The sequence below is a fragment of the Lingula anatina genome, chromosome 2, assembly GCF_051362555.1.
Source record: "Lingula anatina isolate TDL-2025a chromosome 2, LinAna3.0, whole genome shotgun sequence".
Taxonomy (NCBI): domain Eukaryota; kingdom Metazoa; phylum Brachiopoda; class Lingulata; order Lingulida; family Lingulidae; genus Lingula; species Lingula anatina.
The window spans coordinates 34,029,236-34,044,566 of NC_141768.1; the positions used below are offsets into that span (position 1 = coordinate 34,029,236).

Below are 15,331 nucleotides of genomic sequence, written 5' to 3' on the forward strand. Positions count from 1 at the left end.
TAAGGTAGTTTGCCGCGTCTCTTTCAACCTCTGACAGCCTAATTAAGTGAAACCGTAAATCAATCTTTACAAATGCTCTGTACTGCCACTTTACGATCAATCTTTTGCAAGCAAGTCATGTGGGATTTTCATAATTAAAGATATATACCAGCTCCTGGCGGCAATTGCAATTTGATGACGACTCTATGTCCCAGAGGGCGTGGTCAAAGGGGGGAGGGGGAAGAGAATGCCTTATCTTTATGGATTTGTACAAAATGTTTTGAAGCGCCCGTTTGAAGTAAAATCTATCCAGCAAGGGGCCATCGAATGAACAAAGCTTACGGGTGGATCACTGTTTGACTGGTGAATGATTTGTCATTACAGGCGGCTGATGACTATTTGGACGCTCTGGGATCTATATTTGACTCGAGTGAAGACACACAAACAATTTTAACGGAAAAAAAGGCTACAGTTATTCACCGATCAAGGCGTATGCATGTTAACATGTATGTATTTATACCGAATATCTAGAATGAAAATTACATTGAATACCAAAGAGAAGTAATTCATGTCCTCCAGAGACCAGTGAAAGCGTGGCCCAGGACCATGCATTCCCAAGGGCATACATTTCCAGGTGCTTTCCTCCTGGGCACAGTTTCCTTCCACGTATACACAGTAATATTATTGGCGGTTGAGAGACGAGATACATAGCACTTGATTGTGTTGCAATTCTTCATTTGCTAATTAATCATTTTCTTAGCATCCCTCATAGACGTCACATTTACGCTATAAACAGTTGTTTTGCCTTTTAGATGATTTAGAGAAAAAATGCAATTACCGTTTCTCATCAGTGATCCACCTTGCAAATGGTTTTCTGAAACACCAATAAAAATGTACTCCCTCTCACTGACTTTTAATGCATATATTTACACATGCTATCTTGATTTTTATGCAAATAAATGACACGAGCAAGGCCAAGTTGATCCGAGCATTACGCTCTTTTGAGTTTATTGTCTAGGCTCTCATACAATGTTTGCTAGATTTTATTGTGAACTACACATAGAAAGTATCGATGTTGTGAGACTCTAGGGTTCTGACAGTGGATGGCAAGCATATTGTGGATGGCTTAATTTGTTAAATGATCTCCTAGGGGAAGAAGACGTTAAAATCTGACATCATGCGGTGGAAAGCAAGAAAAATCGAAAATTAGGAAAAATGGTTCAAGTGTTTCAACTTCACCTGCACTTTCCCTGCAAGCAATTTTAGTAACCTGAAGTTCTCACTCTTGCTCTGAACGTGAGTTTAATCATTTGTGTTTAACATTTACCGGTACTGCAACTGTGACTAACAAACTTTACTCATAACGCAGATGATGCGTTTTGGCGTCGATGATTTTCGGGAGAACGGCTGTAGGCAATCTACAGCACGTGTCGGCATAAGTGCTATTTACATATTAAACGTGCAATCGACTTAGGATGAAGAGTGATCATAATTTGAGGGAGGGGAGTGGGAGTGATTGCCTGTGTAAGAGGGATTACGCACTAAGCTAAAGGCCAAGGACAAACTTTGTTCTGGCATAATTAGAAACCATTTCTGAGACATTTCGGAACCGACAAGAAGCAAGTGCCCGGAGAGCTACCACGGTGTGTGTGTAAATATAAGGGAACGCTGAAAATTATGGGAGCATGTCCGTAAATAAACCTGTGGAAGTCGTTGCAGAAGCATAAACCATCAGGATAGAAACAACGGCAAAGATGGCAACTTCGGACGCGAGGCCGATCCTTGAACGTCGGATCCTCATAATAACATGCTTCATAACGCTGTTAGCTTTTATTTTCTACATTGTGTCGATTACTACTGATTATTGGGCGATCATAGACACGCCAAATGGAGTGAACACGAGCGGGATGTTCATTCTTGGAGCTCACCTTGGAATATGGCGGTTTTGCTATTGGGAAAGCAACGTACCTACGGGCAGTTTATTCGGTAATTATGGGGCATGCCCCTTTTTTAAATTGTGTTTTGTATAGAGTGTTCGTTGAATATGTCGTTTTCCAAAGTGCTTCAGTTTTCTATCCTTAGAAAGATTTTACAAAAGAGAAAGAAAAAATTATTCATAATTGGATTGTTTGGTCTACTACAGAACGTCCTATACCTGTATGAATACGGAAACGTAGAATTCCGCAGGATTCCTCGGTGAATCGGAAAAAAAAAGATCTTATCAAGCATAACGATTACTATGTTATTTGACCCTGTTTTACTGTTGCCACTTGAAGCCACTTATGTCTTTTCCCAAATTTCTTTGGCCTTTTCATGGCCTGCCCATGTTTCGGACGTTTTACATTCAGGTGGTTGATTGGATATAATAACCCTAAGGTGTATAGTGCCACTTGACCTTCAGATCTACAACACACAAGGCTACATGTACAGAAGCATTTCCTACGAAATAAGATTTTTCATGTTAACTAGCATTCTCCTCATATTTTGGACATTGAAGATGACAAAAATTATATCGATTTTTTTTCACTTTCTAGAGATGAAATTCATTGGGTTTAGTCATACACAAAAGCAAAGTGCACACTCCATAATAAGTCATTAATCATTTATTCTTTTTGCTTTTTCGACATGCATTTTACTGAAAGGCTGATGGCGTGTAGATAACGAAATTTATTGGTTTTAGTCAAAGTCGAAAGCTAAGTGCAAACCCCATTACAGTTTGTGCATCATTATTTTTTTTCGACAGCATTTTACTGAAGTGCTAAAACCGTGATTATAACCATTATTGGATATGTATTGAATCAACCATGAGTACTTACACAAAATATCTAGGTAGATGAATGGCTATTGGACATGAAACTGACATTTTAATGCATTTGCCACACGTTGTGGATTGAGGATCTGTTAATTTATGACAACGGAAATAAGGGGTTTGTTTCAGATTATCGATTGTTCCGAGATCTGGGCCTGCGGATCTTTCTTATCCCTATTTGTTATCTTAATTGTACCAGGTGCGAGGCACATACATAATTTTTAGCACATTGTGAAATATGATTGATGTCCTAAACGACAACCAGCTTAATGTAGATGTAAGCTCATCTGAGAAGGAAGGCGGAAACAACTTGCCTTCATACTGTAGACTCTTTGACTCCTTACTTCCAAGATTGCAGAACATTGGCTATATGCCCAAAACGCCTGTGGTAGAGCCTTTGATTTTTTCGGTTTCTTGTGCAATCTGTAACGCACCATTTTATTGTTTTCTCTTAACCCTGAGTAATAGGACTTTTGCAGCTTTTGCAACTTTTGTGACTTCTTTTCTTTGCTGAAGAGTTTGCTCTCCAGCATTCTTTTGTCTACTGGAGAGCAAGCTTTGCAGCAAACAAAATAAGTCAACATCTATTCATCTAAGGCTTATTCGTCAAATGTTGTCTCGATTACTGTTACTGACACAGTATACATTTACTTGGTGCTTATGTTCTAATAACAGTTTCTATTTAAATTCTTCCTAAATTGCACAACACCAATCATGACAGCTTAAGGTACGTTCAAAGTTATCAGTAAGCCGTTTCACAACGTAAATATCCATGAACCAATTTGCATTTTATTGTCATGAAGCACATTTAATTGCATGTATATTACGGAATATGTGACAATGATTCCATCAAATTATTATTGTTATCTCCCAGATAGCACTGCAAATCGCGTTCCCCAAACGTGCCTCCAACTTGTGGAACTACATGTATAATTACCTTTGTAGCCATAAATACCTTTTTAATGTCAAAGTTATTAAGAAAAGAGCGATCTCTCAAATGTACAATCCCAGTATTAACGTGAAAGCATTAAAGTTTACCTCCCCTCACAGGTGCATATATCATGTTTAAAATTCTTTCGCTTCAACGCCGTTTCATATCAGTTAGGTTTCACCTGCCTGGTTTTTCCAACAGTATCGGATTATGGCGCTGGAATCTTACTGGTTTTCACAAATGAAACCTATCTAACATGAAAAAGGCGCACATGTCTTGCAACAGATGAAAAGTGAGTGATAAAGTAACCGTAGCCGTTTCTACACACCAGGTGATTGCTCTATCTGACAACTTAAAAGCATTTGTATAGTGGGGCATTTGAAAGCGATTGAAACTTGTGTCTTGGTGAAACAGATGAAGTGACACGCGAGTATGAAAATGGGCGGCTCTTCTTTCAAGGGATGGAAAATTAGGCTAGTATGCAAAGCACTTCGCACTCAATGTATGAAGGCCGCGCAGGTTTAGGGGAGACACTTTAAAAGCACATGTCCTTAAGATATATAATACCCTAAAGAATCATCAAGACATCATTTTAATATATCCTCTGCAAACAACAGAACCTCCAAACTCCACGAAAACCAGCAATCTTTTAACACAATTAGCAAATAGCAGATATCAGTGCTCGGTGCCTTTGAACTCCAGGCTGCCAAAATAAAGATTTCCGTCAAAACAAGTCTGCGTGTTAGGTCTGCAATCCAAGAAGTTATTCACCGCCATAGAGTGATATGTGTGAAGGGTAATTGGAGGCTTTTGGAATAACAGAATACAAAATATACAGTAACAAACCACGACTGTAAAGATTTGTTTATACATGTTGAAGTATGATGCGAATATGGCTTGGAAAGATCTGGGATGCATTTGCCAGCTGTTCTAAATAAGTGCACTGCAACATGGGTACCATACCAAACCTGATATTATTTATATACATATGTATGGTTCTTTTCAAGACAGCGGGATATTGGGATTTTACCCATGCTTATACATGTAACCTCCAAATATACCTTAAAATCACACGGTGCTGACTCCATCATACTGTTGCGATTAGTATGAGTCACATTGAATAAAAGGATTACCTACGAGAACAATGTATGGGGCGGTAAATTGATCAATTAAAATGTACATTTTATTTTCATGTTCATTTAAGATGAATCTTTTTTTAAAGTTTGCAATATCACCCTGGGAGAATGTCTTGAGGCCAAGTGTCTTAGGGAATTTCTATTATTGCGATTCAATGCAAAGAACGTGTGCCTTTATGTCACATATATATATTTAAATGATATATATGATTTATTAACAATCAATGTTTTCCTCTCTAGATTTGATTAATATTATATTCTTATACTTGAGTAGTGTTTCCCATTGACATGTCCATTGTTCGCACATTTTTATCGAAACCAGATTTTTAAAGGATAACAACTCTTCATTTTGGCGGGAAAAGTGCCATAAACGTTTTTTTTCTGCAATAACCTCTCGATGGATTATTACAGAGGGTAGTCATCTATTCACGTAGTCCAAAGGCAAGCACAGATTCTGGAACAATTGCAATAACCGCCGTTTTGGTGGTAAAATGAATTAATATATTTCTGTGTGTTGTTTACAATGTTTTTTTTTTTTTTTTTTTTTTTTTTTTTGTGGAATTTTGAATCTCATATGAAGAGTTGTTATCCCTTCAATTGATATCAGATCTAAAATGTTCTATCATGCATTTCTCAAACTGGTATCACCTGTTGCGGGCTGATGAAAACCAAATGAAGCCTACAGTACACCTTTTCACTTAACCTTGCCAAAGGCACCAACTCCTCTGCATGGCAGCGTAATTATAGTATCGATTGTCTGACGCTATCCGTACCTTCACTGAAACCGAAGTGGCCTCCCATATAGGAGTAATCACCGAGCACCTGTAGATATTGTTAGTCGGCACTGGCAGGCAAAAAAAAATGCGGTTGTTTATGCTCGGCAACCCCGGAAAGGTTCCAACCTGAGCTTACGGGGTTGAAGCAGTAATAGGTGCCTTTTACTGTTTAGTAGGCAGGCCGGTAGTCATTTTACCAACGGTGTTCGTATTAAATCAAGTTTTCGTTTTTATTAGACAAAACGGTGCCCCGGGAGTCTGTATTCAAATGGTAGACTTTCCGCTCTTTTGCCATTCATTTTGAGGTACTCTCACCATGCTATACCTAACTCATCCTAGGGGTACAAAATCAGAGGGTCTTGTTCGAATTTTGGGAAATGTCATGAGCGGCTTAAGCTCACGCGTTTTGTTGAAAATACGTTATTCTTGTAATACATGAGAAGTAGGCCTACCCTAACGCGTACAGATGATACCTTATATCGTTTTCCTGTTCCATCCCACTAAGGAACTAACATGTATGTAACGCAGAATTTACATGCAGAAATATAATGTAAAATGTTGAATTTAGAATAAAAACGAATCACTATGGTTTTACTTTAGAAAAATATTGACTTACAGCAACGTGCTGCTACTTAGAATGTACAGACTTTAAGACAAGAACAACACGCCCGAAAATATTTCATTATACGTAGTTTTAAAAATTTAATCGATCGAATTTTTTCGGTCGGCTAAGGCGCTCTCATTTTATCATAACAATACTTTGATGCTATGCAAGGTAGTTTCAAAATGGCACGTCAAAAAATTAAAAGGCGGGGTTCAAATTTATCACTGAATATAAAAAAGGAAGTAACTGTTTTCATCTATATATTCTTCGTCTCTAAAGATTCAAACCCATTGGAATAGTCCTATAATACATGTACGGCTGTTGGTAGGTACATTTGTCAAAAAGTCTAATTAGGCCGTGTAATCAGCGTTCACCAGGGGACCTCACAATGCCCGAATCTTTCAGAATAACCGATAAGTGCCCAGTACCCAGTGTCCAGACGGGACCTCGAGACTACTGATCAGCGAAGAGCTCGATCCATCATTTCTATGGCTGATCGTGTTGTAATTTAATGATATATTCTTGTAGATTTACGTGAATATGCCCTGCACAGAGTTTTAATGTTGAAATTCATTATCAGAAAGATTACTACTGGTCTTCAAAACGATCTCAATTAAAAAAATTAAAGAAATGAGGAATTCAAGCGGATTTTACAAGGGGGAGCTGGGGAGGACAGTTAAAATGAGTCCGATCTTGCAGGGGTAAACGCCCTTAAAATATACATTTGGTTTATTGCGAGATCAGTTCGTGGTTTATCTAATATCGACGCCAAATACAAATTTACAGAAATTATTTTTCTGTATGGTTTACATAATACCAATTTTAACCCAAACTCTAAAACCAGCTTCTTTACAGTCAGTAAACATTCACGTTCCTTCGACTTTTAAGTTATTAAACTATCGTTTATATACCACCGTTTCTCAGCGTTTAACTCTTGTTGCTCAAAATTGGCAGATTAAGTGCGAAATCATTTTTGTTTAGCACTTACAAGTACAATATGGCTTTGACATTTCAATCTCTGTTTTTCCCTGAAAAAGAGTATGAGCAACGAAGGCTTGAGATATTGACAGGGTAATCTGCAGCTCTCTTTTATGGCCTCTGCCATTTGGCTCATTTTTAGATGAAGAGATACACACAAACAGTAAAAAATAACATAAAGTTATTTCAAAGTATGAGGCAGTAAAGGAAAGGAAAAAGTAATGTGCTTCTATTCTGAACATAACATGTTCTAAATAACGATAGTTGTTCATGCGGCTCATTTGCAGTAAGAAGCAATTGTTGTAGTCTTGCTGGTTGTTCTAGATGTGTCATTTGTACCGTTGTACATTTTTTTCAGTTTGAGGTTTTGATTTTAGGGGCGTGAATCTTGAAATACACTTTTTCCTTAAAATTGTAATAGAAAAGTACAATAAAGGAGTATTTTGTTATATTTATCGACAAGCCTTTGACTGAGAGCAAGTGAACGACGCGAGCTATAACAAGAAATTGTGTGTTGATGCCACTATTGATTATATAATTTCAACTTGAAAGTTGCATGATTTAAGTGATTCTTTGAGACGAGTGTGAAGTGTGAAATATGCTTTATCTACATGTAAACCGTTCACTTTTTCAGGCACAAATATATAAAACCAAATAAAAATGTTCATGGTTTGTATTTTATTTCACAGAAACAGATGACAAGCTCTGCAGATATGTCCACTTGTTTACCTCCGCAGAAGATGTTATGAAAAACAGCGAAGAGGTCGACACACAGACTATGGGTGAATAGAAACACTCTGGAATTATTTTCTTTTTCTTTTTCTACTGAAATAAAATAATCTGTAAATTAATCAGTTCATCCATTTAGTTATTAGTCAATCTAAATAGTTATTCATATCTTTGGTTATTTTTCGGATTATTTTCTAGATATTGAATTTGAGATCTGAGTTTAAATCTAAATGACCGCATCATTGATGTCCCTATGCTTTACAGCGGCACTAAGCTAAAAAGTTCACGTTATCATTCTCCCCCCCCCCCCCCCTTCAATCCTGCTTACTGTTTTAACATGCAAATATGTCAAAACACATTTTTGGCAACTGAGTGAAAAAAATTACCGAAAAATAAAAATATCCTTTCTTTTGTTTCCAGACATGAATCGATCAGCCGCCGCATTTTCAATTATAGGACTTGGGTTGATACTGCTGGGTCACTTATTCGCTGTGTACAGTTTGAACCAGCTCCGCTTTATGTACAAAAGGGTAACTGGTTGCATTCACATTATGTGCGGTACGTTTCGTATGATGAAGTATAGTTAAATATTCAAAGCCTTTACCAGTATAACTGCACAGAAGTTATAAATGTATTTTGCGTCAGGAACATACATACATACATACATGTATTGATCAGCGCTTGCCCGAGCTATATGGTCTTTTCGCATTGTTTTGTATAAATAATAGTGGTCCTTCACTAGAAAGTTTAGAAAATTAGATAATATATGGCTCTAGGGGTGTTCCATATCGATGTAAAGGCATTTCATAGAAAATCTCATTTTGCGGCGAAGTAAAAACAGTTAATAAACTTATGCAAGTGTCAATTTAGCAACGAAGAGAGCACGTACTAAAATGAAAAGTTTTGGTTAATCCTATTACTAAAACATGTGGTTCGACATGTGTTTCAAGTCAGAAATGTGCCTGTTTTTAGACAGAACCTTCTAAGCACAACAAAGAAAATGTCAGTACCAGAGAAATGCGCATGTGCCGCAGCGTGAACTTGGGTTAAGTTTTTCAGAATACCTGATAAAAGCATGCATTTGTACAGAACATTTTTTACTTGATTCTTTTCATGAATATTCCCAGAAAAATACCTGGCTGCTGTATAGCAAAAGTTCATAGATGCTTCAAGGAGCATCCGCATTGTTTCGGTGTTAAAGCACTAGGCTAGCCAAGCTTTATATGATAAGCAGATATGACGAGGAATGTATTTCGACGAAATAAAGTAGCTATTTATAAAGTCGACGGGAGAATAGGTATAATATATAATCATACAGACCCAGCTTCTTTAATTGGTCCGTATGATTTACGTTAAGAAGGGAAACTGCAGTTACTGTTGCGCTACACCTGGCCAGGTGTGTTCATTCAGTTGCCCCACTTACTTTCGCTAGTGTTATTGACAGGTGCTATTTTTGTTATAAACCCAAGATGCATATCCTCTCAAACATTTATTTTTCTTTTTTTCAGCTCTCTGTATTATTCTAATCAACGAAATCATGATCAATAATGTCATTCGTCGAGTTGACGAGCTGGCAAGGTTCGCGGATTCGGAACTGGTGTGGGGATACTCCATCTACCTCTCGTGGGTAGCATTTGCTGTCTTCTTAGCAGCTGGGATTGTTTTCTTTCTATGTTCGAAGAAACGGAAAGGCGAACACGCATTCTCAGAAGAAGAAGCGCTGGAAAACGAGCCAATTCACTTGGGGAGAATATGAAGAGGAAGCCGTGCGAGAGACAAAGGTGAAAATTGATCCACTCGTCGTGCTATTACCAAGCAACTATGCATTACCCCGTAAATGCTGCGAGGTGGTCTGTTTACCCGAAAAACTTTTACCTGTACGAACGGCTGGAAGAGAACAGAAAATAGCCGAGAGAGACCCGACTTATCCCAATCTGAACTCGGGGATTCTTTTCTAAGTGGCTTGCTGAAATGAAGTGAAAAGATCACTGGCGCCGACTGCTGTACTCCCAAGGAAAAAACCTTGTGATAACCTTTCTTCGTCGAGCGAAACTATCCCTCATCATTTCCCCCGCAATTAACGTTTTTATGTTTTGAACCTAAGATTAAACAATATATAAATGATACAGGTACCTTTTAACAGGATTTAAAGGTAATTTATGCAAGAACATAATTATAATCAAAATGAAGTTGTGTGATACCTGCAATCTGTGCAAAAATTAACATGATATTCTTTCTCCTATCATTCCCGACACACAGTGTCTTAAAACATACTTTGTGGTTCGTTTATTTTTCTACCAAGTGTTAGGCTATGCAGAAACAGGAATATCTGCAGCTAGAGCTGCATTGTATATCTTAACAGGCTCTAGTTTGACCTGAGATTTGGCGAAGTAACGCCATGAGGCCTGTATCCTACAAGTCGCCTTTTATACGGCGAAAGGACTGCCATTGTATGGTTATAAGACGTGGTAAAGACAACGATACCACAGCAATGTTCATTTACATGTGCTTTATAAAGATTAACCCTTAAGCAAGGTAATGTTTTAAACTACGGTGAAAGACATTAAGAGAGACGTGGACCCATCTCGCGAACATGCGATGGGCAAACGTTTAATTAGTGAATAGAAATGGTTATTGTGGGAAAAGAGTTGTTAAGAAATATCTAGTTTGAAGTAGATATTTAGTTCAATTTTGTAAATGTTACGGTTGCTCAAGCTGACATTAGGATTGTTTCGTTTGTTGTTCTTATAATACGTGTGCACATTTGACATGCTGCAGTTCTACATATGCCCTTTTTGCAATTTGCAAGTGTTAAGCGGTGGAGCAGTATAGGCATATCAACTCACCAATTTGGTCTTTTAGGGTGTTGACATTGTGCTGTTAGTACAAATATGACATTTTTGAAAATGACTGTTATACCATAGGTATTTTGGTGCGTTTTAGAAAACTTTCTTTTATGAAGTCGAAATTGCTCCGTTTTTGTAGAACACATCTATTCTTTACCGTTTTTCAGACCGTTCTTTCCTTTCTTGTGTGCAATTATTTCAGGCAAATATCACGTTATACACTCACAGCATGTAATAGCACCTAGGAATTTTAAGTCCAATTTAATGTTAACAAAGAGGGGAAAGGGCAATTATTTTTGCTTTTCTTTAATCTCATTTTTAATAGCCCTAGACATGCAATGACGAAATTTATCAATATTCAAATATAATGCAAATACAATATTTCAATTTTGATCCTCAAACAATTCCCGAGCTTGTGTGATTTCTTGCATTTCAATAAAGTGCTTAAAACTTCTTAATTGTATCTTTTACTTTGCCGAGGTGCAACGTGATCTTGGTCTAGGCAATCGTGCGGGGGATATTAAACCGGAACCACAATGGCTGAGTGGAAGTTTCACCTAACGCAATCCCGGAGTCATTCTTGAAGAAAGCATTCTGAGTGAAAGGGCGACTATGTTTAATTGTATCTGTTCTTATAAAATTCCTTTTATCCATTATAAGTACCAAATTTGTCGTTTACCCCAGGAATATTTTTATGGCACTTTTCCCACCAAAATGAAGAGTTGTCATCACTTGAATGTTTAAATATTAGTTAAACGCAATGTTCATGTGTTTGGGTTACTTCATTGACCCTTCTTCTTTCGTGCTACAAGACAGGAGCAGGATGGCAGGTAATCACTGTTAATGCCTTAAGTGATCACCTCTGATTAAGAGAGGTTTAATTGCTGATTAATTAGGAGGATAACCCACAGCGGAGATCGAACGTGAAGATTGAAGAATTTTACAGAGATAGACCCCTTGCCAAAGATTTGAAATAAAGATATAGAGGTATCATTTTCTGTTCAGTGGTTGCCAAAATAAATTTCAGCTATGGGCGCCATCCAAATTGGCCTTGGCAGCCCTTATAAAAGGCGTCGTTGTCACTGCTGTGCACAATTTTAAAACCAAAGCAAGTGGGCATCCGTGAGGATGTGCTCTGAAAATGAAAAATTATCTTGGATATTGCCTTTAATGATTGCGTTGGTGACAACGCTTGCTACCAGCATCCTGATCACCCTCAGTGTGTTGACGGACTTTTGGGACGCCATGCATTTTGATGCGGATTCGCTAAGAGACGTGGTCTTCAACGCCACTGGGATGAACGTGACCTTCCCCAACAACACAATGTCCCACTTCATAGTGAGCTTGTACACTGATGATCCTGGGGAATATCGTAAAATTGCCGTGCCAATGAACAGAAACGGAGGACTTTGGAGAACGTGTGACTCAACCAAAGGTAATTGTTTTTTATATTGGAATTAAAACAAAACATTCAAAGGTCCTTTGAATAAAAACCTGTAATAACTGGTTAAAATAAACGATGTAAATTATTGCATGGCAAGGCATTTATCCATATATCTATATATATATGTACAGATACATGTATATTTCCATTAAGTTTTTTGTGCGCAAAGATCGAAATAAGTTTAATGTGAATACGAGAGTGGTTATCTACTAGGTTGCTGCGGTATATGTCACTTCTTTTGCAAGGCGGAACCTATAGTCCCCTAGATATTTAAGTGTTATAGAACTCAGTTGACTGAGCTTACACGGTACACGAACTCTGTACACGATAAATCTTAATTTTTTTTTATTTCACAGATGAAAATAATTTGATAATCCACCTAATGCCAACCAGTGACGTTTGTGACTATTACACCTACTCCTTGGATATCTACATTTCTCAAAACACAGCGCAGATTTTATGTAAGTATTCCACTGTCCGAATCCGTTGCTAAGAATCTTTTTATATCTAAGATAAATTTTACATCTAAATTCACAGATAAAACATGTTTATGTCTCTTATGTTACAAACCTTGATCATTGTTTTATAAAATTACTCTTAATTTTTTTCTTTTGTGTAGCTATATTGGTTGCGAGCAGGGTATAATTTGGTTATTTTGTTCCTGTAGTATTTTTCTTGCTTCTTGCTCTTGCTATAATTTATTGTATTTTTCACATGATTTATGCCGTATCCTGTAAAATGCAGTAGACTGTGCGGGTATATAAGATTAAGTAATTGCATATTAAGGATCCACCTGTCTTGTTGACACAGAATGTATATGAAATACGCATGTGTTATACGTATTGTTACCAACAAATGAAATATTCAGACAAAAAGTCTGCATCGTAGGGCCTAAAGTAAATGGCGTCACTGAGCACCTGAGAATTGGAGATTTTTATCGATACGTTTTATCGATAAGTTTTTTATCGCTCTTCATTTAAAACAAGGTGTCGCAAGGCGCTTTCAAATATAAGTTTCTTTAATATTTGTCTGTCCTTCGTCATGAGGAATAGTTATTGAATAGTTTTTTGTACCCTCTCTTTAATGCAAATTTTATTTTATAAAATAGCAAATTTATTAGCATTATGTATCTTTGTATTGCAGAAACAGAAAAATTTTAACTTCCAGTTTATTAATTTTTTTATAAAAACCCGTATTTGGTACAGATCGCCATGAATTTCAATATTTTACAAATATGGTGAAAAGTGAGTCGTTTCTAAAAAAGACCCAATATGTTTCTGGCTTTGGGGCAAGCCTTTTTGTCTCTTTCAAACACCGTTACCACCAAAAAGACAACGAAAAACCTACTTCAACAATCACTTACAATATTTCAGATGCGAACTTTACTTTCTCGGCACAGTCCTGCGCAATCGTTGCCGTGATAGCACAGTCGACGGCGGCACTGCTCGGAACATTGGCGGTGTGCTGGAAACACCCGTTGGCGGCAACTGTTGCTGGCGTTTGTTCATTTGCAGCCGGTAGGTCTAGCACATTCGAATTTTAGTACAATCTTTCAAAGGCAAATGGCTAAATAAAAGTAGATATATAAATTTATTAAAAAGAAGTGAAAAATGATAATTCAATTTTCCCTTATCGAGGTTTACTCTAAGACTGATAAAACATTTATTCAAACTTTGCTTTATCATCTTATCCACAGACCATTTCATACTATCCAGAACTGTTGAGAAAATTACGATATACATGTATAAACTCCCTTGAGTTGTAAGAGACCGATTTTACAGGCACCAGCCCCCATCTCGATTTCGAGAGTGGGTCACACATTAGAACTATGAGAAACTCAGGTCTAAGAGACACGTTTTATTGTGATAAGTGTTTTAGATAGGGTACGCCGTATTTTTCAGAAAAGTGCTGTTCAGTAAAATTAATGTTTTGGTACTGTATATACATGTATACTGTATGAAAGTTAACGCATTGCGTGTATTTTATTGCCATAACAACATAAATCATGAAGTTAAATTGAGCCTTTTCCATTCTAGGGGTGTATTTCACATTTGCAGCAATATTAATGATGTTAAGGTGCCACCAAATGTCTTTCATTGCGGTAGAGGGCGTTCCAGAAGAGATATCCAACACGCGCCAGATCAAGTATGGCTGGTCTTTATCGACAGCCTGGGGAGCTATAACCGGATGTGCAATAACCGGTTTTCAGTGGGTTACCTTTTCTAGGCGGTTAATAAAAACTCTGAGTAATGGCAGAATATGATGTAAAGAACACGCATTATGGTAGCAACGTAGTTATTATAACGTTGGATGTTGATATAACATGCCGGTGTTTATACCCGGAGAGTTTTTTTTAACACTTCGATTCTATTCACGCTTTTTTGTTATTTATTGAATGTTTAAAAAAATTAATGATTATTGGGACCGAAAGTTATACCACAAGAGAACATCTTTCCTTCTTATATTTTTCGAGCATAGCTTAGCAAAACACGCACCATATACGCAAAGGGCGGATGTTGTTATGAATTGCACGTTTAAGTATTAATAAGTCGCTCTACAGTGATATGTGATTATTAAAATAGCATGCACTTCAAGAGTGGGTGGTAAGTAGTAATTTTAACGGTACCATTAACATTAGGTGCGAGAAAAGTTGCGTATGACGCTCACTTTTCCAATAACCACGTTTCGATTTATGACCACTCGTGTCCTTTCATGCATAAGTTGATGTCTCGCATATTGATGCTGCTTCAGTATGGGTCAGGGGAGGCAATGGCCTTTCTGTGGAGGTCTCTGTGTAGGTAACTAAACGTGATGAACGTAATTTTAATGATAAGAAATTCTGCATTGCCAATGAACATCTGATGAAGTAAAGTTGTTCTGTCTTGAAGAAAAATATTGTACTGGCCAAGTGTCGCAGATTGGGAAGTGTTTTTGATGTCGTTTTTGAATGTATTTTCTTGACATAATGTTCTTTAGACAAAGAAGTGATGGCGTAAACTACCAGCCTGTCTTTTTTATTTTATGATTTCCAAAATACATACAAACAAACAAAAAACATATACAAATGCAAATACTTCCAGTTTTACATACACACGGTTA

At 37.2% G+C, this 15,331-nt stretch overlaps 2 protein-coding genes across 2 annotated transcripts; both read left to right on the forward strand.

Moving 5' to 3' along the window:
* The first annotated feature begins 1,003 nt into the window (after window positions 1-1,003).
* On the forward strand, window positions 1,004-11,242 carry LOC106152002 (voltage-dependent calcium channel gamma-1 subunit-like). Its single transcript, XM_013525453.2, has 4 exons — window positions 1,004-1,965; window positions 7,903-7,995; window positions 8,363-8,500; window positions 9,451-11,242. The coding sequence occupies exons 1-4, from the start codon at window positions 1,734-1,736 to the stop codon at window positions 9,696-9,698; spliced, it is 711 nt and encodes a 236-aa protein (XP_013380907.1). The 5' UTR covers window positions 1,004-1,733; the 3' UTR covers window positions 9,699-11,242.
* A 138-nt stretch (window positions 11,243-11,380) lies between these two features.
* Window positions 11,381-15,235, forward strand: LOC147763632 (uncharacterized). The gene is made up of 4 exons (XM_087006364.1): window positions 11,381-12,223; window positions 12,589-12,693; window positions 13,606-13,749; window positions 14,269-15,235. Exons 1-4 carry the CDS (start codon window positions 11,917-11,919, stop codon window positions 14,493-14,495), a joined length of 783 nt encoding a protein of 260 aa, XP_086862490.1. The 5' UTR covers window positions 11,381-11,916; the 3' UTR covers window positions 14,496-15,235.
* The last annotated feature ends 96 nt before the right edge of the window (window positions 15,236-15,331 follow it).

Bases quoted from the DNA above. Each gene is read 5' to 3' on its own strand.
- LOC147763632 (XM_087006364.1), top strand. From the start codon at position 11,917: ATGTGCTCTGAAAATGAAAAATTATCTTGGATATTGCCTTTAATGATT. The intron at 12,224-12,588 runs GTAATTGTTTTT...TTTATTTCACAG, and splicing joins AACGTGTGACTCAACCAAAG to ATGAAAATAATTTGATAATC. The intron at 13,750-14,268 runs GTAGGTCTAGCA...TTTCCATTCTAG, and splicing joins CGTTTGTTCATTTGCAGCCG to GGGTGTATTTCACATTTGCA.
- LOC106152002 (XM_013525453.2), top strand. From the start codon at position 1,734: ATGGCAACTTCGGACGCGAGGCCGATCCTTGAACGTCGGATCCTCATA. The intron at 1,966-7,902 runs GTAATTATGGGG...TTTATTTCACAG, and splicing joins ACCTACGGGCAGTTTATTCG to AAACAGATGACAAGCTCTGC. The intron at 7,996-8,362 runs GTGAATAGAAAC...TTTTGTTTCCAG, and splicing joins GGTCGACACACAGACTATGG to ACATGAATCGATCAGCCGCC.